Source organism: Pleurodeles waltl, chromosome 4_2, assembly GCF_031143425.1.
Source record: "Pleurodeles waltl isolate 20211129_DDA chromosome 4_2, aPleWal1.hap1.20221129, whole genome shotgun sequence".
Classification (NCBI taxonomy): domain Eukaryota; kingdom Metazoa; phylum Chordata; class Amphibia; order Caudata; family Salamandridae; genus Pleurodeles; species Pleurodeles waltl.
This window is the reverse complement of record NC_090443.1, coordinates 399,548,596-399,575,078: the sequence shown is the minus strand read 5'-3', so window position 1 is coordinate 399,575,078 and position 26,483 is coordinate 399,548,596. Positions and strand designations below refer to the sequence as shown.

Sequence of the window (26,483 nt, the reverse complement as noted above, 5' to 3'; positions counted from 1 at the left end):
TGATTTAAAAAAATTATTGCATGGATGGAAGCTCCTCAGTTTGCAGCTACGCTAGGAAGCTCACTCTCTGTTAGAATTCTACCATTTTACAACCATCTTGAATTTGCGAGAACATTAAAAATGTGTCTCTCTCAGACCCCGTCAAGGGTAGAAAGTGCTATATAAATGCTAACATAGAATGCAATATCTCTGTACTTGTTGGTCACCCCCTTCCTCTGATTTTTGGGAGAAGGTGTAAGTCTAACTCTGGCCTTGTTATTTATCCATTTACCATGACTGGCAGGAAAAGGTGGATGTTCCACCTGTAGACTTGGATCTAGGAGCCCTACCCCGGACTTGTTTTTTCACCAGCATCCTTCTTTGTTGAGAGAAGCTATGAATATTATCTCTAGACGTATTGCTGGCCTTTCTCTCCGGTCCCTAGATATGATTCATGGCCTGTCTCTAGACTTGCTGCTTATCCGAGAAGCCATTACTTTGGTGTTTGTGTTCATCCGGTTTGAACAGGGATGCTATGAGTCCTACCAGTAGACTTGTTGTTTATCCACTACACATGGTTGCCCATATAAACTGTGTCTGGCCTCTAGACTTGTTACATAACTTATTTCCGTGGTTGCCAACATAAGGTAGACGTACTAGCTCAAGACTTTTTGTTTATCCTCCTTCTACAGTTGCCCTGAAATGCTGTGTATTTTGCTGCTATACATTTTTGTCCTCTTTCTCACTGGGTGCCCTGTAAAACTAGGAACACTACCTCTGGATTTGTTGTTCATCCTCTCCCTCTGGTTGCCAGTAAAGCTAAAAGCTCTACTTCTGGACTTGTTGTCCATTCTGTTCCTCTGGTTGCCCTGTGAAGCCATTGTTCTAAAAACCAATGTATTTTGCCTCAGGTCTTGATTATTTTTTTCTCTCTTGTTGTCCTTTGAATCTAAGAGTCCTACCTTTTGATTTCTTGTCTGTTCTCTCCATCTGGTTGCCCTTTGAAGCTAGGAACCCTACCTCTGGATTTCTTGTTTGTCCGCTCCCCCTGGTTGCCCTCTGAAGCTAAGACCTCTATCTCTGAATTTGATTTTTGTCCTCTCCGCCTGGTTGCCCCCTGCAGCTAGGAACCCTACCTCTGGATTTGTTGTTCATCCTCTTCCTCTGGTTGCTGGATGTGTGAGATAGCAGGGTGGCCTGTTGCTGGTTGGTGTCCACAGGGCTGGTTGCGATGATGTTGTCCTTGTACTTCTTCATCAGAGACAGCTTGGCATTGTCACTTCCTGAGCAGGAAGAATTTAAGGCAAAAACTTTCAGAAAGGGAGAAAAAGAAAAGAAAATGAGGTACTGTAGGCCCAGTGAGATTTGCATGGATGGAAGTATGAGACCCGTGGATGAGTAGGGTTTGCTTTTGGTGGTTTACATGGGCATGAGTAGCAGATATGCCATGGGCTAGGATTGAGATGCCATGAGCTAGGATTGAGATGGCATGACAGTAGAGTGTGGCACACAATAACTAAATAGGTGACAAGACTTCATGTCAGGGTGTACACCATCGACAGAGCTGTTTAGAGACCACAAATTTGAATATTAAAAGGATCTGCATGCTGATATGCTGAACATTAACAGAGCTGTGTGTAGACTTAGTACTGCAATAGCATTTAAAATGTGAATGCACCTTGGCAAGGAGAGGGGTTGAGGTGCATTGTCAGAGCTACTTGTGGGACCCGGGGTGCTTCATGTCAGAATTGAAGTGCATTTCTGTGGGTCCCTGTCCTGGAGCAGGAGACGGTGACATTGTTTGGATTGATGCGTATTGGCAGAGATGTGTGTGGGAACCAGTTCTAAAGCAGTGGGTTGTGTGAGACATTACTGAGGTACAGAGCTCTGTATTAGCTCCAGTACAGCTTTGTTGTTTATACCTAGTACGCTCCTCCTGGAGTCCTTTCTCTTAGTTCGTGTTCCTCTGAGTCTCGTCACCAATTAGCCCAATCCAATATGTCCGATGCAGAGAGGAGCGGCTGCAACAGCCGGAACGGGGACACCGAGGCGGCGTACAGTAACAGTGAGTGTTCAGGGAGGGGCTGGATAGGGCTGGATGTTAAGAAAGAACCCGAAGGGACAAAATCAGACTTTCCGCCCGTTTTATTACAAATCTGTAAAGTTATGTAATTATAGGGAAGCAGTGCGCCGCGCTGCTTGTGAGCTGTACTGCATCCCTCCCATCCGACCCCCATTCTAGATCTGCAGGGAGGAGATATTTTGTGAGCAAGAGGGCTCAGCGAGATGACCACCTTAAGTATTCTCTTGTGTTAAAAGAATTAGCCCACCAGAATAGTGATACTGGCCTAGCAGAAATGCCAGGGGCAGCATTAAAGTGCACTGGTAAAGGGGTGTGAGTCCCGGTGGAGAGGAGTGGAGGGGAGAGAGAGAGCAAGAACGAGAGAGAAAGGGGCACATTTATAATCTGCACCGTATTTGCGTAATTTTTTTTAACGCAAATTCAGTGCAAAACTAACTCCATATTTATACTTTGGCGCTAGACCCTTCTAGCGCCAAATATATGGAGTTAAAGTCATTTTTGGGACGTGGAAACCTACTTTGCATCACTGAGATGCAAAGTAGGCATTCCCATGCAAAAAATGACTCTATGACCTTAGCGTCATATTTATTCCCCCGAGCTAAAATCACGCACGGGGGGAGGAGGGGTCAAATAATTGTGCAAAGCTTGCTTTGCACCATCATTTAACGCCTGGGTCAGGGCAGGCGTTAGGGGACCTGTAGGCCTATTTCCATGGTGGAACACCATGCAAGAAGCCCACATGTGCCCTCCTCAGGCCCCAGGGACACCCACACCAGACGGACAGTGGAGGATGGGGGACCCCATCCCAGGTAAGTATAGGTAAGTACAGGTAAGATTTTTTTTAAGTGCCATTGGTGGCCCTGAAATGGGACCCCCTATATGGCACTGGGTGCAATGGCCATGCCCAGCGGACCCTGGTCCCCTATGCTGGCCATTGGGGTGGTGGGTATGACTCTTGTCTTTTCTTAGACAGGAGTTATGTGGTATGGATGGTTTTGCATCAGAAAATGACATTAGGCTGGTTAGAGTCATTTTTTTTTACTCTAACCTGCCTAACGAAATTTTTTGGAGCAAAACCCCCTTCTTCCATATCGCCAACCCCACCCGCTAGCCTACCTTTTGCACTGGCTTGCACCATTCCATAAATATGGTGCCCAGGTGGTGCTCAGAAATGGTGCGAGCCAGTGCTAAACTTTTTGGTGCAAAACTGCGTTGGTGCAGTTTTGCACCAAAAACTTTAAATCAGGGCCAAAGTATGTGCATGTATATGTGTGTGGAGGTTCTGCGGGTCAAGATTGAAATGGGGGCAGGATTGATATGCACTGGCAACGCCGTTTGCGAGTCTCAACTAGTGCTAGAATGTCAGGGGTGCTCAAGGGCAGGACTGGGTCCACGTGAATTTTAAATTACACCAGCATATTGTCAGAAATCTCACATTATGCCTGTTAAGTGAAATTCTCCAAATGATGCCATTAGTCTATACCCTCTCGCCCCCTCCCAATTGCAGAAAAATGATAAAGAGGGGACAACACAAACAATTAGAACGCAAGTAGGTGTTGTTTGGGACAATTGTGTTTTTGCACTTTTTTCCTAGTGTTAAATGCGTTCTTGCTTCAAAAACTGACGTGAGGTCACATTTTGGTGTTAAAATATAGTGCTATATCACTGATTTGCATTTTGCGTATTTAAAAGTAATTTGCGTAATTTCCCAGGAATTTTGTGTAATTACACAAACACAAATTATGCTAATCTTGCACACCCCAAGTCAGGACTGAGTCCTGCCTAAACCATGTGCAAGCATCAGCCAAGTGCTGGCATAGGGGGTGCTGAAGGTCGGTCTCAAGAGCACCAGAAGATCTGCTTGTGAGTCTTACTAGAGTGGGAGTGGCATTGGTGCTGCGGGTCAGGGTTCAGGTGCACTGCGAGCTCAGCGTATGTCTGGGTCACTGTACTGGAAGAGAGGAGAGGTCTGCAGGTCAGGTTTAAGATACACTGACAGAGCAATATCCTGGCCCAGGGATGAAATAGCAGTGGTGCTGTGGGTCTGGACAGAGGTGCACTGACAGAGCACCATTCGGGCATCAGTGATGGAATAGCCCGGGTTTTTCTGATCAAGACTGAGGTGCTCTGACACAGCAACGGCTAGGACTCACTCATAGAGCAGCAGGAGTGCTGCAGATGATGCCAGTGATAAAGATGGATTGTGAGAACAAAACGACAAAACTCTGGATTAAAGATTCTTGTCTTGAATCCACACACCAGAGGAAAGAATGTAGCATTAGATTAGCCTCATAGTGATAATAACTACCTTGGCAAACACACAATCTCTGATCTTAAAGGGAACATCTTATGTATGAGTGGGGCGACCAGATGGAACCATGTCACCGGGACTTTTCTCCTTATCCATTCCTGGACTTTGCTTTTACATCATTATTGTAATTATCATCAGGCTAATTATTGGCTAATATGGCACAAACTCAAACATTAATGGTAAGGAACAACACAGTTATTTTTTTTAAAAGGCATACGCCAGCATATACCCTTTGCAGATGAAGTAGTAGGAACAGAGATACCCACATAAAAAATGGGATAACACAGAAAAACTGATTCCGGCTTAAGTCTTAGCTAAAAATGTCTTGGGTGAAGAGTTTTATTATTGCATCAAAACCATATGAGGTTCATCAATGACGTTTGAGGCATAGAAATTAACGTCATATCAAGCACTGCACTTTCCATCAAGACACCACAGACCTAACTCTTTAATGGGGTCTCAATCATTCTCCTTCCACTTACCTACTATTCTTCAATGGAGGTCTGTTCGCCTTTATATGGAAGGCATTGTACAGCTGGTTTCTTTATGCTTACTTTGAATGGCAATCCTGTGCATTATAAACTAAAGTAATGTTTAATGGAGTATCACTCGTTCACACATCAATGGTCTCGTGCACTTAAATGAAATCTCACTCCTCTTCCCATCCCTGACCTTATGCACTACAATGGAGTCTCACTCTTGCCCACACACCATGCTTCATGCATGTCATGGTTCAAAATTACCATGGGTTCCTGGACTCAGCAGAGTGATATCTGCCTCTCATCGAAGCCAGGGTTGATGCTTCCCTACCTGGGGTAAGATCCATGGCCGTTTTCTCGTTGCAGCCCTGCAGAGAGTCCAGTGTGCGGGTCATCTGGCTGGCGAAGTCCTCACCACCGTTCATGCATTCACGCTGCAGATGGTGTCGCAAGTCTGTAATGTCATATTCATACCCATCCAAGATGGGGGTCTCACGGATGCTCAGGGTACCACTGGAATTGTGGCCCTGCCCGCGGGCATTGCGTAGGCTCTCACGACCATGCCCAATCAGGACAGATGGAATGTAGTGGATCTCATTGGCTGCTTCAGCGCTGGCACTCTTCTGAGGTTGTGGCACGCGACGCCGCTTGCACCAACGGCGCCGGGTGTAGAGGATCAAAACCAGACACAGGATAGACACCAGCAGGGCTATCATGCCACCCTGTGGGATATAAAAGGGGTGCAGTGGGTGAGTCAGAGTTATCACAACATAAAGTACAGGATAAAAGAAAGGGGCAGCCATTGCAACCCCCTATGTTACAGCATGCAACCATATTTATTTATCCAACCTGCCTGTGGATCTTTTCAAACCAAATATACCTTCAATGTTTTGCTAACGTTTAGAAGTGGTTGTTTGTGTCAAGGTGAAAGGTTATTCGTTTGGTATCACTTCCTGTGGTGACATCAGAACACAAAGGGCAAGTGTGCTCACTCATGATTTTCGTGCGTTTATGCAGATGTAGAAGGCAAGGGATCCCAAAATACACAGCTGAAGAGAAGCAATTCAGTCATGAGGTGGAGGACAGTGACGGAAATGTTCCAGGTTTAAAAACACATACTGCAATAGATATGATATTCAATTGATCCTTTAGATAAGGAAACGTAGGTGTTATTTGCATCATTGGGAAGGGAAAAGACGGTTAACTTGTAACCAGGCAAAAAAATGATGTGTGCATAAGATAAAGTCTAAACATTGATCAGGTGACACTGACTACTAGTGATAGAGGTGTCACCCCCTGCCTGAGCAGGACAGAGGAGATGTTATATTATGCTAACAGTATTTTTATAGTGCAATTCTGCCTTTTTAAGGCCTTGCAGCCTTTGTGGCAATCCGATATAGCCTTAGTATACAGTTCTGGGTTTCTCACTAACCAGAGTCATAGTAGTCAGGTAGCTTTTTGTTATGCTTACATAAAGATGTATCTGTTCGGTGGTGTGTTTGGTGATAGCTCCTAGCAGGTGCGGCCCGTCCTTTAGGGCGGAGGGGCCACACCCCACCACCTTTTGCCCCTCATGAAGAGTGTCTGTCAGGCTGAACAAAGGTCAGCCTGACAGACACTCTTCATTTTCAGCTCAGACAGCCAGGAGTGAGCCATGCGCGATTTGCGCAGAGTCCTGGCTGCCTGAGCTGAACTTTGATGGGCTGAGGAGGTCACAGCTCCTATGGGCGTGACCTCCTCAGCTCAGCAAAGGTGCCTCAAGGCCCTCCCCTGGGTGATGAGGAAAGCGTCACCCATTGACTTCGACCTGGGCGCTTCAGGTTTAAGCCCTGAAGCGCCCAGGGCGAGTGTCAATCAGTGACACCTCGTCACAGAGTGGGGTAGGGTCAGCAGTCTCACTGACCCCATCCCACTCTGTGACGAGGCTGGGACTGCTCCCTTCCCTCATTGGCTACGGTCAGCCAATGAGGGAAGGCAGCAGTCCCAACCATCCTGGGACCTCGAGGCTGAAGGTAAGTATGTGTGTGTGATGTTTTAAAATGAATGTTTGCTGCGTGCGTGCATGTTTTAATGTTATGAGTGTTGTTAATGGATGTGCGAACGTGTGTGTGTGAAAGAATGAGTGTGTGTGATCTTTTAAAATGAATGTTTGGTGCGTGTGTGCATGTTTGAATGTTATGAGTGTTAATGGATGTGCGTGTGTGTGTGAAAGAATGAGTGTGTGTGTGTGATGTTTTAAAATGAATGTTTGGTGCGTGTGTGCATGATTGAATGTTATGAGTGTTGTTAATGGATGTGCGTGCGTGCGTGTCTGTGTGTGAAAGAATGAGTGTGTGTGTGTATGTGTGTGTGCTTCCCGCCCACCCCCCCTCCCTCCTAAAGCTGCCGGCCGCCACTGGCTCCTAGTGCCTATTTCTCAGCTGCTAGTGCGGAGAAATTAGCGATAGTAACTCCCAAACAAGGGGTGGGAAGTGGTTGAAACAAGGCACAGTTAGCCTTGTAACTTTTCATAAAACGAACACCCTGTAGGTTTGTGAGCATTTTAAAACTCCAATCAAACCTCTTCCCACTGTTGATCAGAGATTTACACTAGCAAAGGGCTGGAGTAACTCCCCTTCCAGAATGGAAAGGGGAACAGACCACCTCTAGACTTAGAGGAAAAGTAAGAAAAGGGGGTTCTCCATAAGGAATACTGTTTTCCACATGAAAAAATGTAAAATAAAAAATGCAAATTTGCACAAGTGGCTCCCTTTCTAGAGTACATAACTGTACTCTATGTAGGCCTGGGGTGAGTTCACAGAATTGCACGGAGTGGATTAAAAACTCAGTGGAATTACAGAGGTTGAATTCTGTGACCCAGGGAGTCCTGAATGTGCCTGATCTCGGAAGCGCCAGGCAGGGTCGGGCCTGGTTAGCCAGGCCCGACCCTGCTTAGTGCTTCCGAGATCGGGTGCCTTCAGGAGAGGGCCATAGGCAGTGAAAGTGCCGTTTCAGGCCTCTTGTGCACCATCCTGTCCCGTGTGCACTGCACACGGGATATGCCGGTACACAAGAGGCCTGAAACGGCAGCTTTCACTGCCTACGGCCCTGGCCTGAATTCAGGATCTCTGCCTCCTTCTGCTACCTGCTCCAGGGCTGCTGGCAGAGGGAGGACTGGCCCTGGATCTGTTGTTGATGCTCACTGCAGACTACTTATGGGCTACACTGTGCATAACTGGGCTGCAGTGCACACCGAGTGAGCTCTGCTCCCCTGGCGGGGCTAACGGAGTTTTTGGACATACTAGTGTCAAAAACTCTGTTAGTTCTGCAAGCAGAGCTGAGCTCCCTGCCCACCCCTTAGTCTGTGTAGAATTACTGATTGAGGTTATGGGAGCCAGGAAAGTGTGTCACAAGACATTTGCAGTTTTACGCCTGGAAAATGATCCTGCTGCAGATTTCTAGGCTTATTACTGAAAACACATTTTGTGATGAAGATTTGTTGCTTTTCAAGAAATACCCCATAAAATTCCATAAATCAAAGCCTCACCAGCCACTTATCCACAAGGGACGACCTTACCTATATGATAGTACCCCTTTTCCAATTTCTGGACAATGCCTGCTATTTCTTTAAAAAATACAATAACATACAAAAATGCTCTCCAATTTTTACATAGGTGCAGACAAACACGGAGGAGTGCTCATTTTACATGGTTGTATATAGTTGCATTCAAACACAGAAAAGTGCTATTTTACTTGGTTATACATAGTTGCATTCAAACACAGAAAAATGTCTATTTTACGTGGTTATAAATAAGCACGCGAACACAGACACATACCCATTTTACATGGATAAACTTAGGTGCAGGCAAACACAGAAGAGTGTTCATTTTACGTGGTTGTACATAGGGTGCATTCAAACACAGAAAAGTGCCCATTTTACATAGATATACATGGGTGCAGGCAAACACTGAAAAGTGCCCATTTTACATAGATATACATGGGTGCAGGCAAACACAGAAGAGTGCTCATTGGAGGTGGTTTTTCATAGGTGCAGACTAACACAGAAGGTGGAGAAAAACACAGAAGTGTGCAGATTTCACGTGGATATACATAAGTGCAGGCAAAGACAGAAGAGTGTCCCTTTCACCTGTTTATACATAGTTGCAGGCAAACACAGAAGAGTGCTTATTTTGCATGGTTATACAGAGGTGCAGGAAAATACCGAAGAGTGTCCATTTCACATGGTTATACATAGCTGCAGACAAACACAGCCGATTGCTGATTTTACTTGGTGTTTAGCTTCAGAAGGGTGATCACTAAAAACATTTCGGACCTAGCTGTGGAAAAATCAAATTTCAATTACTGGGGTAGATAAGGTTTTTTGTCATAAACGTCACATGTTGTTTGCAAAAACTGTGAAAAATAGACATAGATGGAAAACTATAGGCAAGAGGACTTTTGGTTGAAAAGCTCAACTTTTGTGATGCTTTTATCATTGCATACTCCCTATGTTAACGGTACACAAATGTAATTTAGCATATCTTTCCTTCACAAGTTTTGAGTCACTAGTGAGGTAAATCTACACAAGGCGTGCATCCCCAAATGGAACACATGGGAGTTACAGGCTTCAATGACAAGTATGGTGAAAAACACCACATTGGGGCATGGTCGAAGAGAATGTGACGAGCAATAATCAAGATCTTCACAAAACTTCTGTTGCATAATACAAATTTTGCAGAGGCCTAATCTGCGACGAAGCAGCTCCTAGTGTCTGATCAACATTGCAGAAAGGGAAATTATGTATTCTTGCAGAATCTGCAGCTGCAGTTTCCAGTAGAATTTATTTAAGTACCCACCCAGTGCAGACCAATATATACACACTATGGAGGTGGACCAGCAACCAGGATCATACTCATAACAGGGGCTAATTTCATGACAGGGCGAGAGGAGTGCTGGGGGGCTGGGGTCAGTGTTTTATTTCCAAGGCCAAATATTACAAAACAGCTGAAGTGGTTGTAGAACCATGGCTTCCCACTCATTTAGATATTATCAATTTTATAACAATATCAGGGGCCTCATCATGAGTGGGCCAATAAAGATGATTAATGGCTCAATTGGAATGACAAGATTTGCAGGAATATAACATACCCAGTCTTGTTAGACCTGGACATAATGCCTGCTGAAAGAATTATATTCGTCCAAAAATATCAAAAAGTAGGAGAGTGTGTTGATATTCTTGATTAGTTACCCTTAATTTGCTATTTTCGATCTAGTATTGATCAAGAACTTTCTTTTGATTTTCAGAGAAATGACAATTATAATATACTTACATATGCAGGCTTTCAGCCCGGTCTCTTTATCCACTGATCTGCTGTAGTGTCATTCACATTTTTCTTCCACCCACTACAGCATGCTGCATGGGTCAGTGAGTCAACCTACTTTTGCCATTGGCTAACTTTAGTGCCAGTGGCGGCCTTCTACCCTGTCACAAGAAGCAAATTCACACACAAAGTAGCTATGTTAAGTCCCAGGCACTTCCATGGCAAAGTGTACTGTTTGAGACCAAATAAATACTTTGGTTTTTAGCAAATGTAATTTTTATTAAAACTGACGAGGGCCCAGTGGCTTCCCCAGCAATAAAGCTTTGACAAAAACCATGGCAGAACAAAACAAGCATCACCAAACCCAAAAGACTGGCAGCCAAGGCTAGATATATTTGACTTTGCTAAGGCTTGTTTGAGTTTAGATATAAGTGCCTTCTATCAAACAGTTGCTTATACATTTATATAACAAGCCAAATAACTTGTGTGCATTCTTTATTATAGTTATATTTCAGTTTCGGCCCTATTCAAAACTGCGTTTTCTAGTACAGTTAGTAGTGCTACAATGGTACCATTCACTTACTACAAAATGCTGATTATTAACCAAAGTGTGGAGGTCTCAGTCTATCCTATCCTTTCTGTGCACAGATCTCCACCCGATTTTGGAGATTTCTGCAATCCTTACATCTACTTTTTAGTAGTAAATGTGGAAAATAGGGAATACTTAGGACAAAATGGTACAGGTTTACGGAGGAGTATGGAGGGGATTGGAAAGGATTAAAGGAGAGTTCAGGGTGGGACATGACCATCAATCAATCAAGCAATCAGATGATAGTTGTAGAGCACACCTTATCACCCGCGAGGGTATCCAGGCACTGGGTTGCTGGGCTTAGTCAAAGAGCCAGATCTTAAGTCTCTTTCTGAAGTCCGCCAGCGTGGGGGGGCATTCCATGTCTTGGTGGCGAGGTGGGAGAAGGAGCATCCTCTGCTGTGGCTATAGCAGATGCAAGGTGTCTGTGCCAGGGCGAGAGTGGAGGAGCTAAGGTTTCAGGATGATTGGTGGAAATTCAGGTGGTGGTTCATGTATGCTGGTCCTTGGTTGTGGAGGGCTTTGTAGGCATATGTCAGTAGTTTGAATTGGCATCTTTTTTTGACAAGGAGCCAGCTGAGGTTCCTCTGGTGCTGGGTGATGTGGGCCAGTTTGGGCAGGTTGAGGATCAGTTTGGCTGCCAAATTCTGTATCGTCTGCAGCCTTCTCATGAGTTTGGCAGTGATTCCTTTGTACAGTGTAATACTGTAGTCCAAACAGCTGGTGATTAGAGCTTGTATGACTGTTTTTCTAGTGCTTGTGGAAGCAGGCTGAGGAGACTGCACTGATGTGTTGTTTCATGGTGAGTTTACTGTCCAGGATGATGCTGAGTTTGTGGGTGTGGTCATTTGGTGTGTCGGTGGGTTTGAGTTCAGCGGGCCACAAGTTGTCACTTCAGAGGGAGATATGGTTGCCAAAGGTCAGCACTTCAGTCTTGTCCATCTTGAGCTTCTGACAGTTTCCCTTCATCCAGGCTGTAACATTCTTCATGCAGTTATGGAAGCTGGTCTTCATTGTGGTGGGGTCAACTGCAAGCGAGAGGACGAGCCTGCTGTTGTTGGCGTAGGATGTAATGTTGTTATTGTGGCTTCAGAGGATGTTGACTAGAAGCATCATACAGATGTTGAAGAGGGTGGGGCTGAGGGATGAGCCTTGGGGGTAGCAGCAGATGGTGCTCTTGGGTTCCAAGGGGAAGGGGAGATGGATTCTCTACATGTGTTCCGTGAGGAATGATGCCATCCATCTGAGTGTGCCTCTTTTGATTCCCAACTAGTGCAGTCTCTTGATGAATGTTTGGTGGGAAATGGTGTTGAAGGCTGCAAAGAGATCTAGAAGGATCAGGGCAGCTGATTCTCCTCTGTTGAGTAGGGTGCAGATGTCCGTGGGGACGATCGGGGTGGTCTCGGAGCTGTGGTTGTCTCCGAAACTGGACAGGGAGGGGTCTAGTAGGTTGTTTTTCTACACATTTTCAGTGAGCTGACAGTTGATGGCCTTCTCCAGGCATTTGGTGGGAAACAGGAGCAGCTAAATGGGGCAGTAGTTCTGGAGGTCACTGGCTTCTGTGGAGGGTTTCTTAAGGAGATGTCTGATCTGTGTGTGTTTGCATTGCATCGGGAAAGGTGGCTGTTTCAATGGATGCGTTGAGGATGGTGGTGAGTTTGTAAGGGGTGCTCCTGAGTGCATGGAGTTCATTATGGCTGTTGTGTCCGGTGTGGTGAACTGTTCCCATTCGGTGAGATGTTGGTCGGAAGAGGCTTCTGTACGGGTGGAGAGGATGAGGAGGTCGGTAGGTTGGGGCTTGAAGTTTCTGTAGATGGGGGATATCTTGTTGTAGAAAAGCGATTTGCTAGGGTGTCGCAGAGTTCCTGGGAAGGAGAGATTGTGTTCTTGGTGGCTGTTGGACAGGAGAACTCTCTGGCGATGGTGAGGAGTTCCTTGGTGTTGTTCGTGCTAGCCTCGATGCAGTCTGCCAGGGTGTCCTTTTTGAGTGTTTTGAGTTGTTGGTCATATTTGTTGAGAGCTGACTTGACGGTGGCTTGGTCTCTTTTGACTTTGCTGGTGCTCCATATTCTCTTTAGTTGTTTGCAGCTGTTTTTAATTGTGCTGAGTGCCGGAGTGTACCAGCTGGCTTGTTTGGTGGATCTGCAAGCTTTTGCTGGTTTGATGGCAACTCGGTTGGCAGCAGTGGTGATTCTCAACTGCCAGTTTCAGGTTGGTTGCTGTGCCTGGCTGGGTGGTGGGGTGGTGTTAAGGGTGGCAATCCATTGGTTTTGTGTCCGTTTGCTCCTGCTGTGGAAGGAGTTGCTGGGAGAGTTGGGGGTGGCAAGAGGTGGTCCTGTGATGGTGAAGTTGATGATAGAATGGTCGGTCCAGGTGAGTTCTGTGGTATGGCTGTATTTAACTCTGTTGCTGGACGTGAAGATAGGGTCCAGTGTGTCCTGCTCTGTGAGCAACTGGGTGAGTCCGGTGTTGTCCATTCGTTCCAAGAGGTTGACGAAGTTCATGTCTGTGGGGTCATCTAGGTGAAAGTTGAGGTCTCCGAGGAAGATATAGTGCTTGGATTCAATGACGAGAGGGGTGATGAAGTCTGTGATGGTGTTGCAGAGGCTGGTCCATGGTCCTGAGGGTCTGTAGGCAAGGTTGCCTTTGATTGTAGTTTTATTCTTGGTGTGGAGTTGAAAATTTGGGTGTTCCATGATTGGTGTGGCTTCGTCTTCAGAGGTGGTGCAGCTGATTGAATCACTGTGGATGATGGCAATGTCGTCTCTGTTTTTGTTGGTGCGGTTCTGGTGTTTCATCTTGTATCCGTTGGGCATCACGGTGGTGATGTCAGGGCCTAAGAGGGGTTGACCCATGTCTCTGTGATGAAGGTCACATTGGGGGCGAGAGTGTCCCAGACATCGGTGGCGTGTTTGCAGAGCAATCTTGTGTTGATCAAGAGTCACAGGAGTGGTTCCGGGGTGGTGTCGCCCAGCGGGGTGGGTGTGGCGCAAGTTTCAATATGGGCTGGTGGTCCTAGAGACAGAGGGGGCAGGTAAGCCATCCTGTGGTGGAGCAAGGGGATGTGAGGCAGCAGTTGCCCAGGGTCCAGGGCTCAAAGATCTGTGGAAAGGTACCTGTGGGTAGCTAGGGGGCCAGGGTTACTGCCGCTGGATGCTGTCCAGGCATGGACGGACGCAGACAGGCTTGCTTTGGCACCCCCACTGCGCGTGTCCATTGTGCAGCCATGCCACCCCCTCCTTTGGGGACGTCCTGGGAGGGGTGCTGGGGAGGCGGGCGGCATGAAGCAAATGGCGGGAAGCAGGTGGCAGGAAAAAACTTTGGCTAATGGGCCCAAGAAAGGTTGCAAAAGAGTAAGCCAGTTCCTACTCACAAACTGCACTTCTAAATTTACTACATTAAAAATGCAACAGAAGCAGCCAAAATTGCACTACAGCTCAAACATGGAGTAAGTCCAACACCATGACATGGCCATCTACTAGTACTACATTGTCCTCCCATAAACAATAACAGAGGCAAGGACTTAAAATGCAGATCTTTAGGGAATAATGTTGAAATACATTAATTTATTTCCACTTTGTATAGATATGTACAAATTTAATTTAATGGTAAAAAGCTATGTGTAAATAAAAACAAATATTATTTTATTTTAAAATGTAGTAACCTTTTTAACTTAAAAAATAAATGTAACTATTGTTTTTAAAAAATAATAAAGTTAATTTAAATTAATTCCACTAATTTATTTTAGTAATATTTAATATACAATAAATAAATATAACTTTATTACAGAATGTGGGTATTTATTTCAAATAAATAGTTAAAACATTTTTTTTTCATATATATATAAATAATTAAATATGTAATTAATTATTTAATTAAGTTTATAGTGCTGTCGTATTCTTTATCTGTTCTACATTTAAAGTAAAATTACCAATTGAATTTACTTTATTATGTAATACAAAAATATTTTTGCTATTATTTTAAAGTTTAATACACTGTTTACATCTTCTCGCTTATTTAACATGGAGAGCTCGCCCCAGTCGCTGAGACCTCCTTATATGTGAGAAATGTTACTAATAATGACTTCACACTCATAAAGTAGGCTCCACACTCTGATATGTAAGTCTACCCTTTACAGTAACTTTACTCTTGGAATTAGTGAATAGCCTAAAGTAGTAAAGTTACTACAAAGTGTACAGGTAAATGTGCATGTGTATATTTACTCGAATGTAGGTTTTCTTTTGTGAATATGCCCTTTCATCTCTAGTTCTTTTATTCCGCCAGGTTTAAGTCAGTTTTTTTTTTTTAATCACATACCTGTACATATTGAGGTTAGCAGTTCTTAAAGTGTGCATCATTTTGGAAGACCGGGGCACATAGTGCAAAAGTGAATCATCAAATATCACAAAATATGGGAATCCAGAAGTGGAATATAGGTACCCTGATCAAATGGTGACTTATATAAACCATTTTAATGAAATACCATCCCATATTTTGTTCAACAAGCATTTATAACATAATTATATCCCTTGTAAAGCAAGGATCTGGCGATGGCAAAACAAAAAAGTCTTGTTCACCTCTCTTACATTTATAATAATAAAGCTGCTTTTCTTCTCAAGATAGGTGTCCTAAAATATTGTTCCATATCCAGTTTTATTATGCATACGTAACAATCTCACGTATAGCCCAAGTACTTCCAGATAAATTAGTCAAAGCCCACTGCTTTGAAGTGGTGTAACAATAGCCCCTGCAGCCCCCGCAGTACACGTGGGACCCGAGCTCCTGTGTGCCCCCTCTCACATTGTGCAGTGCGACGGGCCCCTGGCCTAAGAGCTCCAGGACAGGTTTGGAAATGGGGATGGGGGCTCCATGTATTTTGTAGGGGGCCACCTCAAGTTTTGTTATGCCACTGTTGCCTTGCCATTAATGTGCAGACATGAGCATAAAACATTCAACCCAGCCCTCATCGATTATTTATATAACATGATTCCTGCTGATCAGCCCTTAACATGTTTACAATATGAATACTGATGGATTTCAGTCCTTAATATGCATTTGCAATAGGACACAAGCCCTGTGATGGTACATCCTAATGTGCCTGAACCATCCTTGCTGCTGCCCATGTGGGCACAGACACCAGTTCAGCTTCTTGAGGAGAGGTTCAGTGCCATCTGAGCCTGGTGTGCCCAACCCAGCAGTCTTTCCAGCAAGGCTACAAGATGGATCAGAAATTTAACAGCCCACTCTGGCATCTGCTGTGATCTGAGGGTCACTAGTTGGCATCCCAGGCGAGGCCAACTCAGCTTTCCATTATTTCCAATGTTGGTAAAAGGAGTATCATGTTAGACAACCACTGGCAAAGCCAATAGGTCTGGTGTTGGCAGCCAGCCTTTTTTGTTTTGTCATGGTTTTTACCAGACTTCATTGTCGGGTTAGCTGCCAGGCCCTCATCAATCAAAAAGCAAAACTATGTTTTTGGTCTCAAAAGCATACATTGCCAAAAAAGTCCCTGGCATTAAGGGGAAGTATTTTGGTTATGGATCTGTTCCTTGTGAAAGGGCAGAATAGCGTCACTCTCAGCTCAGTTAGCCAATGGGTGGGGTGAAAAGTTGCCTGCAACACTGAGCTAACTAGACAGAGAGCAGAGTAGTGGAAGAAAGACGCATAAGATAAAATCAAGACTGGACAGCTTTTGTATTCAGTAACCTTAGCATTCAACAGTACTGGCAGGAGACTCCTAATGAAAAAAAAAAATCTACAAATTTAACAATAAGGTGTCATCTTCCTCAAAGTAAATTACCAGTAACTACATTCGGCCAGCAGCAGATATTTATGGAACAATACTCGGTAGGTTAATGACTCTATCATATGATGGCAACCTAATACATACAGGGTTAAATCTTGCTGGGAGCTAACTCAGCCTTTCAACTCTATAGGGTTGATAAAATGAGGACCACTTAGTTTGGGTTGTTGTGTAGCCATTTTAGTTATAGCTCCATGCATGTTATTTTGACACACTAGGCCGCTGTGCACTTTAACCTAGATATATTTTATTTGGCTTCGCATTGTTATTATTACAATAACCATTTTTACGGTCTTGTTTTATTTTCATCCTACTGTTTTTGCCTAGCCCAGCACTCTGTTCTCAAACAAGACATTCTTGATCACTGTGTGCTTCATTCAAGGCTACAGTTCGGTACATTGCGGGTGAACGTGGTAGAAGTTTAGTCTCCAACATTCATAGAAAATACACATCCTTACGTAGGGACATTTTCTCGGAACATCAGCTGTGTTATATAAACACTTCCTTGTCCCTTACACGTTAGAGGGAGATTCCAGCCAGGGAACCACGACTGTATGCTGATTGCTGAATGCTTCGCTACAGATGCTAATGCAGACCACAGACCTTTGCTCAGGTACGAGGGTTGATGTCTTCCCAGGGGAAACTGAAAGGCAGAATTAGAGCTTAACATGCTGTGCTCAAATTATAACTTAGATAGGAAATAGTCCATCGATCATAGTGACAATATGATAGAGTTGTTTTTTATGCTTCACTCTTCTCGTCACAATTTAAATACTATCATGTTGTGTCATCCTGGTTATTGCAGCTCACGCTTTGCTACATAAGATGCAGTTGTTTTACTAAACTCATTATTGAAACATATACTGCCTCTATTTGTCGTTTATATATAAGACTGAATTGTAAATGAGAGAACCGGATGCGACCTGAGTGACCACAACTTCCCTGAGAAGCCTAGTATGTCATGCGCTCAGCTGCCCAATCATCACTATCCTCTGGTAGAGATGAGGCACTGCTAGTTAGCCGGAGCAAAACCCGGATTTAGAGCGACAGGTGTCACCCGCAGTGGGTTGGACTCAGTCTCCCACACCGTGGACGATTCTGCTGCTCAAAATCCAGTAGTCTCATTAGAATAATGAGAGCCTACGTGACATGGTGCCACCAACGTTTGGTCAGGCTCTAATTCTCGGGTCCTCCGGAGTATCTCTGTCTCATTATATATAATGATACCTCAATACCGTATGCGGAGATGTCCGTGGTACTGAGGACTTCCACCACAGCAGCGTAGGCTATCCTACTGCACCTGGAGGTTGTTCAAGCTTGAACTATGAAAGGAAAGCCCTATTTGGTGTGCCTTCTCTGAACTCATAGTGTCACTACAATGGCGAATCCACAGCAGGTACAAATAGGGGTTAATATGAGACAACCTCTAACTGCACATTTATTAGCGAATGGCCTAACGGCCCAGGGGGGTCCAGTCACATTTGTGGTGGATGCCCATGCAGCTTATAGAACAGAACGTTTCTATTCTTGGGTCACATTTCCAGCAGTTGATGGGAACACGAATACATTTCACCAATATACACCTGCAATATACACCTGCAAATGCGCCTGGACAATAGAGAGCATATACATATTTAGAAATACCTCTATCTTATCAAGAACATAATAATTGGCTTGATGGCGCCCTACCCCACACAATATTACCAGTAAGGTTAGGTCCGCTAAGTAATGAAGGTCCTACCTGGCCTTTATTGGCCACTTATACACCACATCCTGCGGTTGCAAATTTTGCGGTAGCTGAGGTTTGTTGTTTATATAATGAACTAATAGCGATATATAGATGATTAGTACATAATACCACCTTAAATGTATCATGCTACTGAACTGCAAGACTATAGTAACAAGCAGTGCCATGGAAAAAATCAACTAAAAATGGGTGCATTTGAGAGTCTGTGTACCTATGCATGGATGGATTGGAGGAGAAAATAGGGTGTTGATTTTTTAAGTCTGGCATTTGAGAAGTCTCGTCAGACTATGTTTTCCCCAAAAATACCTACATACATAATAAACATGCATATATAGGCTGTTGGTTAGCGGGCTTCATCTACTGGTCAGTTCGATTGCCATTTAAATTTTGCTTCCTCCTGCCTCAGCATGTAGCACCGAGCAAAGTATCTGCCTGCATTACCCATTGGCTCCCTTCACTTTGAGTGATTGCATTGTTCAGATCCATTTAAAAGTAGTTACTTTCTCTCCAATGACAAATCCAGTTCGAAGTGTGTTTTTTAATGTATTTATTCATTATATATTTAAATACCGGCCATGTATTTTGCATACCCTTCGGGTTTCCAGTCAGAAAGTGATTTATTTACGGTTTTATCTGTAAGGATGTTGTTTTAAAGTGTTTAGGTGACATTGTAACATTGCAGAAGAATGCGATTGAGAGCTTCGTTAGGTGATGATCAATTATTTTCTCCTTCACATATAATAATCGTAAAATATGTGACACAACTAAAATAGTTGTTATTTAAAAATGTCACTAGTAACACGGTAATTTTAGTAAATGTATTTTTATTTAATTTTAATTGCAGACTCAGAGCGGGCACGTTTAGCTGGAAGCATGTGTTTTTTAATCTATTTTTGGGGCATATACTTGAGATAAAAAAATAAAATAAAAAAGGTAACCCTCGCGGCTGCCTGCCAAGGCCAGACCTATTGGCTTTGCCTGCTTGTTTTTCTGTGGGAGCGTCTTAAAGTACTACCCCTGCTTTAAACAAAAGTGCTAGCCTATATACGTTTCCTGCGTGGTGTCCCCTGCATTATTAGACGCTAAGGCCTCTCTCCACGCCACCCCAGCGTCTCACCGTGCCCTCCCACATTCTGATGCCAGCAGGGAGGAGGAGCGGAGATGTCACCTCTCATCCCAAGTAAGGTTGATCGCTTCTGCTCGTGCCAACTAGGCATTTGATGGACCATTTGCCATCTGCCAGCCGCCGTCCCATGTCCGGCCACAGTGCCAGAGCCTTTATGGGCAGACAGGTGTCTCTGTTTACAGGCCATGTTAATGTACCCATTAAGCAGCAGGGCCGAGCTCTGGGTGGGCATCAAACTCCGCGCACAGCTAATATTTGCTGCAAGAGAATAAACACCAAAACGACGGAATCACATGCAGACGCTGCAAAGCAGGCGTCGAAGGGGCTTTCAGTGTAATTTGTGCTTAAACACATGGGCTGGTAGTGCACTCGGCTGGCACTGGAGAGGCAGTCTTCCGGATGCCAGCTTCCATCTCAAATTCAGGACACAAACTGCCCACCCAGAACCAGGTTCTGTTAACGTCTCTCTGATGTTTTTATCGCTCTTCTCACTATTACTGTTATGCCTATGTGTTTTTCACCCTTAAGGCACCGTTTTCTTTAAATATATATGTATTGTACAAGATTTAGGGCCATATGCACCAAAGCATTTTCCCATTGACACAGAATGGGTAAAACCCTTTGATACATCTGGAGTCTGTATCTGGCAGATTTTGCCTTGATCTTGAAGTCAAATCTAGAGGACCGAGGCAGTGCTGAAGGTAACACCTGGAGAACTGAGTTCAGATCTAAGCCACTCTGCAGTACTGTGTCCTGTACTCGAAGTCACATCAGTACTGAACACATGTCTGCATTCCACACGACTCTAGAACATTCTACTGTTCTGGTTGTTGTACCTGGAGCACCGATTCCAATTCTGAATATCACCTCTACACTACCGTGTTCCTTTCTGCAGGCTACCCTGGGAATTGTGCTTCATTCTGAAGGTTACAAATTAAATCTAGCGCCCAGTTCAGAAGCATTGTGCTCATTTCTGGAATTCATAGTGCACATGTTGTGTCCAGTACTCAAAGTTAGGTCACAAGTATTGTGTCTAGCACTCAAAGCTTCACTTAGCATACTTTGTCCAGACCCAGAAACCACATCTAGAGATATGTGCCCAACTCTAAATGTCACATCGAGGTTTCGTTGTCCAATTCTGTAGGTCATATCTGAAGAAGGGGGGCAAGGTCTGGCTGTCACATCAGGAGTAATTATATCAATTCTGAAGCCAATATGTATAGGGAAGTTGGGTCCCATTCTCAAGGTAAAACACAGAAGATTTGTCTATTAGAGGGTTCAAAAGCGGGCACATTGTGTGTAATTGTGAATGTCACATCAGGACTCCTGTTACATAGTTCACATTCGGAGTATTGTGTTTACTGTTGGAATCCAAATTGAATCATTATGTCCAGTCAGGAAGAACCATCTGGAGTACTCTGAACAGTTTTAGGACTCATCTGGAGCACTGTGGCAATTTCTGGAAGTAACACCTGATGCATTGCATCTTGTTCTGTAAGACTCATGAGGAGAACTGAGTCCAGATCTAGAGCCCATGTCTAGAATATTGTGTCCAGCTCAGAAGGTCACATCTACAGAACCGTTTCCATTTCTAGAATCTACAGATTTAATACTGTCTACGTTCCTGGAGAACGTGTCTGGAGTATTGTATATATTTCTGGAGTTTATATCTGAACAATTGAGCACAGTACAGAAAGTAACATGAGAAGTAGAAAGCCCTATTGTTCAGCTCATTTGTACTGAATGTTGTTCTGAAGGTGACATCCTAGGAACTGAGCTATCTTTCGCAGTCTGCTAGGAGAGCTATGCCTCCAGTTCTGAAGGCGTCCCATTGTGTTCTGAAGGCGTCCCATTGTGTTAGTTTGTGAAGGTCACATATGAAGTATTGCATCAACATCTGAAGCATGATATACATTTGTGATAGGTATTTCTATATCATAATATAGTTTTCCACCAGAAATAGAACAATATTTACTCGAGCTTCAAGGTCTAAGGATTGAGAACCCAAATATTGTAAAAGCAAGTATTCATAGGTATGTATAGGCTCAATATATTTAACTTCACATATATGCACCCTTACGCTCTTTATCTTCAAGGCATGTAGATGTGGAGTTAAGAATAGCAAATCTATACTTATGCACTTACTTTCACAATATTTGGGCTGCAGGTATTTAGATATTGATATTTTTGTCCAACAACATTTTCCTTGTCATGTTGACATACAATCTAATCACGCACTTTATTGTCAATAGTGCATTTACTTCATATAATTATTCACACCAAATTCCCCCTGCAAAAATATTTTCATCTTTGTTGATCACAACGCACGCTGTAGGTTTCTTCTCCGGATATTTCCACAGGGAAAACAAGCCAGGGAATTGTCGGGTGTGTCCATGGGGAATTTGAAGCCAGAGCACTACTCAAGTGTGTCCATGGGGAACACAAAGCCATGGCACTTACCAGGTGTGTCCAAGGGAAATACAAGCCAGGGAACTCTCCAGGTGTGTTCACGGGTAATTTGGAGCCAGAGCACTATTGAGGTGTGTCCTTGGGGAAGACAAAGCCAGATAACTCTTCAGGTGCGTCTAAATGGGAAAATCAGAGCAGAGCAGTTCTCAGGTGTGTCACTGGGGAATCCAAGCCAAAGCTCAGTTCAAGTATGTTGGCGGGAATACAAAAAAAAGAGCACTGCCCAAGTGTGTCCATGGGGAAAACCAAGCCAAAGTACTCTCCAAGTATGTGCATGGGGAATACAAAGCCAGAGCACTCTCCAAGTGTGCCCGTGAGAAATACCAAGGGAGAGCACTCGAGAAAGTCAAAGCACTTTTTATGAAGAATACAAAGCCAGAGATCTCTCCATGTGTGGCCACGATGGATACAAAGCCAGGGAACTCACCAGGTGTGTTTATGGAGAATGCAAAGCCAGATCACTCCTCACATGTGTCCACAGGAATATAATGGCAGGTCACTGTCAAGGTGTGTGTGATGGTATCCAATAATCCATGCAAGATGAGGCCCTCAGAACAGCAAGAATACGTTTATTCTTGAAGACAGGCTCTATTCACAGCAGCACCTCTTCCTGCCACCGAGTTCTCACTCCAACTGTGCCCCAAAATTCCACAATCATCCCTTAGCTACAGTGGAATCTTTCCCACTGTAGGTTCCATAACTACAATATATCACAGTGTGCTGTGGAGATTACAAAGCTAGGACACTCTCCATGTGTTCTCATAGGAGATACAAACACAGGGCACTCAGCAGGTGTGTTCCTGGGTAATACAATGTTCGAGTCCAAGCCAGACCAATCAATCAATCAATTAGAATTTTTAAAGCGTGACTAATCACCCGATAAGAAATCAAGGCGCTTGAAGGCCCAGGAGGCTTATTCGAACAGCCAGGTCCTCGAGGGCCATTCGGAATTCCTGAAGTGAGGTGATGGTCCAGGGGTGCGTTGGGAGGCTGTTCCAGGTTTTTGCTGTGATGTGAGAGGAGGATCCTCAACTTCTGCTTTGGTAGATGCGGGGAGTATGGGCAAGTGAAAGGGAGGCAAAGCGTAGTCTTCTCGACGACTGGTGGAAGTTCAGGCGGTGGTTAATATACACAGGTCCTTGGTTGTGTAGAGCCTTGTATGCGTAGGTCAGTCAGGTTTGTCCATAATGGATATTAAGCCAGGGCACTCACCAGATATGTCTATGGGGAAAACAAACCCAGATCATTCCGGAGTATGTCTATAGAGAATACAAAATCCAAAGCCGCCGGGTGTGTCCATGTTGTGTCCATTGAGATTACAAACCTTGTGCACTGGCTGGGTACAACCATGATAACACTAAGGCAGAACACGCCCCAGGTGTGTACATGGGAAATATACTGTGTTTGAAGTTAAAAACAAAATTCAAGTGCTTTGAGAAAAAAAAGCTGCAAACAAAGACTAGTAAGTGGCATCATTAAAAAAGAGAAAACTACACTGGACCTCCTGTACTTATCAAATTCTGTTTGTTTTAACTTTTATTTCCTATCTCTACAGATCTGGAAAGAGAGCTTGTTGCATTAATGCATTTGCTGCAGAAAGGTAAGCCACCAGTCTTGAAGCTGATGAATCTTGTGCTACTAAGGTTAATGATAACACCAACAACTATTCATGAAATACCATTTGACCACTTACAGAGGGTTTCCTGTGGCTCCTGGTGAAACATGGATTTTTGTATACTGCAGCACATTTACCTAGCCGAAGAAACAAGGGATAGTAGGTCAGCTTAATAAAAATCCAGCTGCAGCATATAGACGTCAATAAACATGAGTACCCAGTTCAAAGGTGCCACAGTTCAGCCCAGTCGGCATCCAAACATCCATGTTCTACTGATGGAGCAGAAATCTTTGCATCTCAGCTGCTTAGTATAATCACCAAACATGACTCTCCACTGGTCGTATGGACCTTTGATTGTTGACTTGAAGCATAAAAAAGGACCTAGAATCAGCAGTACATTTAAATCACAAAGTGACTCCATAGAAACAACAGCGAGGATGGCATCCAAACCATAAGGCTGTTATTAGTAATTTGGTCAAAATTACAGTTCAGTTGATTAGCAGTAAATTAGTCAATTTATAGAATATGTATATTCAAATGATCATGCACTCTGAATTAGTATTTTATGAGGAAAAATATGCAACATGCAACAACATAGAGTAAACTGAATAGAAGATAAATTGGATTCACAAAGAAGCTTCCCTATTCTAACATAAACAATGAAAGTGCCAAGGGGATTTCTAAGAGGAGAGTGTCTATCAAATATCACACAACATCATGTGGGATTCATTTTAGATGCAGAATCTCATATGTAAATTGGAGGTTTCTAAAAGGTTACTGTAATTTGTTCAATCCAATAACTCAATTAGACAGAAACAGTCTTATACATGCGCTGTTGAGAGAACAATCATCATGGTTTGTTCAAGAGAGAGACAAAACAATAAAGGTGCTGGACCAAATCAGTATCAATTATACTTGTATTATCTTAATAAATATACAACACGGTGTGACAGTTTGCATAAATAGTGCAGACGACGCAGTATGCAAAAAAGTGGTTAAACAAAAGACAGTCATTAAAATATTGGAAACCTGCATGGTCCCCGTGGTTGTGTACAATTCACACTTCACAGGTCCTAAAAGGGGGTTTGAACAGATCTGGCCACCTTCCTGGTTCAATTTCTGTTATCCACCATTGGGGAATATTGTTGACGTTTTGACCACAACCAAATTCCAGGGGTCTCCTCAGGATGCCATCATTAGACTACCAAACTAATCAAGGTCTGGATGTGTTCAATGAAATCATAAGAAGATACAAGAGTGAATCTACTGTATGTGCAGGCTTCTAAGTTGCCAAACTGGAGGTACAAAAGTCACCACTTGAAAGTAAACCGCTGGGAGCTCCCAGTTCTCCTCGTATTCAGCGTACTGTGCACGTCTGTCAGGCCAAAAGGTCCAATCAGGAAGGATCATCCTCTGGGGGCAGGTAGACTCCCAGGGGCATATTTATACTCTGTTTGCGCCGGAATTGCGTTGTTTTTTTTGACGCAATTCCGACGCAAAACTAACTCCATATTTATACTTTGGCGTTAGACGCGTCTAGCGCCAAAGTCCATGGAGTTTGAGTCATTTTTTAGCGTGGACACCTACTTTGCGTTAATGATATGCAAGGTAGGCGTTCCCGTCGAAAAAATTGACTCCGAGGCATGTGCGCCGTATTTACACTCCCGGGCAAAATTCACGCCCGGGAGTGGACGGGTCAAAAAAAATGACGTCCAGCCGCTTTTGCGCCGATTTGTAGCGCCTGGTCAGGGCAGGCGTTAAGGGACCTGTGGGCTCGGAAGGAGCCCAGAGGTGCCCTCCCATGCCCCCAGGGACCCCCCCTGTCACCCTTGCCCACCCTAGGAGGACACCCAAGGCTGGAGGGACCCATCCCAGGGACATTAAGGTAAGTTCAGGTAAGTATTTTTTTTTATTTTTTTTTGTGGCATAGGGGGGCCTGATTTGTGCCCCCCTACATGCCACTATGCCCAATGACCATGCCCAGGGGACATAAGTCCCCTGGGCATGGCCATTGGGCAAGGGGGCATGACTCCTGTCTTTGCTAAGACAGGAGTCATTTCAATGGGGGTTGGGAGTCGGAAAAAATGGCGCAAATCGGGTTGAGGCGAAAAATTTGCCTCAGCCTGACTTGCCCCATTTTTTGGCGCCCAAGCTCCATATCCCCCTACGCCGGCGCTGCCTGGTGTACGTCATTTTTTTTCACGCACACCAGGCAGCGCCGCCGGCTAACGCCGGCTAACGTCATTGAATAATTACGGCGCCCACATGGCGCTTCAGAATGGCGTTAGCCGGCGCTAATTTTTTTGACCCAAAACTGCGTTAGCGCAGTTTTGCGTCAAAAAGTATAAATATGGCCCCCAGTTTCCCAGCACTGGGCAAAGAAACACACATCTGTGTGGCCCTGGTACAAGAGGATCTCTCTCATCCCATGCACAGCACATGAGCAGCCACGTTCTAATAATCCTCAGCTGTCTAACAGTTTTGATACAATAACAATGATACTATTCTAGCTAACTGGGATTTGATAAGACACCTGCAGAGTGAGAAGAAAGTTAAATTTGCAGTGCATTTTGTAAATGAGCAATTTGTGTGTCTTGGGCCTTGTTACAAGTTTGGTTAACTTTGAATCAACATGGCTTTCAAACAAGTGCAGTTAGCATGAGTAAATAAATTGAGTACATTTTGATTATAGTGTGGCTTTTACTATGAGTCTATGTGCCCACCTAATACATGTGTTAAATACAAAGCACAAATTTAATTAATACAACACACATATTTAGTATAACTCGCATATAAATGCATAGAGCTTTAAACTACGCTGCTTCATCATGAACTGGATTTAGAAGAAACCACTTGTCACAAGTCAACTGGAATTTACACCAGGGTTCGCTTTATTGAAAGTTAACAAAATGCTGTTTTAGGCTGGGTGAAACAAAGTGTGTAGGCCACTGTGTGGCATTAAGGCCCATATTTACACTTTTT

General features: G+C 44.1%; 1 protein-coding gene across 3 annotated transcripts in view; it reads right to left on the bottom strand.

The window, feature by feature from the left end:
• ASTN1 (astrotactin 1) overlaps positions 1-26,483 on the bottom strand; it is a 536,836-nt gene that overhangs the window by 266,249 nt on the left and 244,104 nt on the right. The window contains exons 3-4 of one of the 3 annotated variants that reach the window (XM_069231561.1): positions 5,184-5,574; positions 1,116-1,289 (exon numbers count right to left, since the gene is read on the bottom strand). In XM_069231561.1, coding sequence (XP_069087662.1) covers positions 1,116-1,289; positions 5,184-5,574 — 565 coding nt within the window. The remainder of the gene's footprint in view (positions 1-1,115; positions 1,290-5,183; positions 5,575-26,483) is intronic. The other 2 variants (XM_069231562.1, XM_069231563.1) reach the window with 2 other exon arrangements.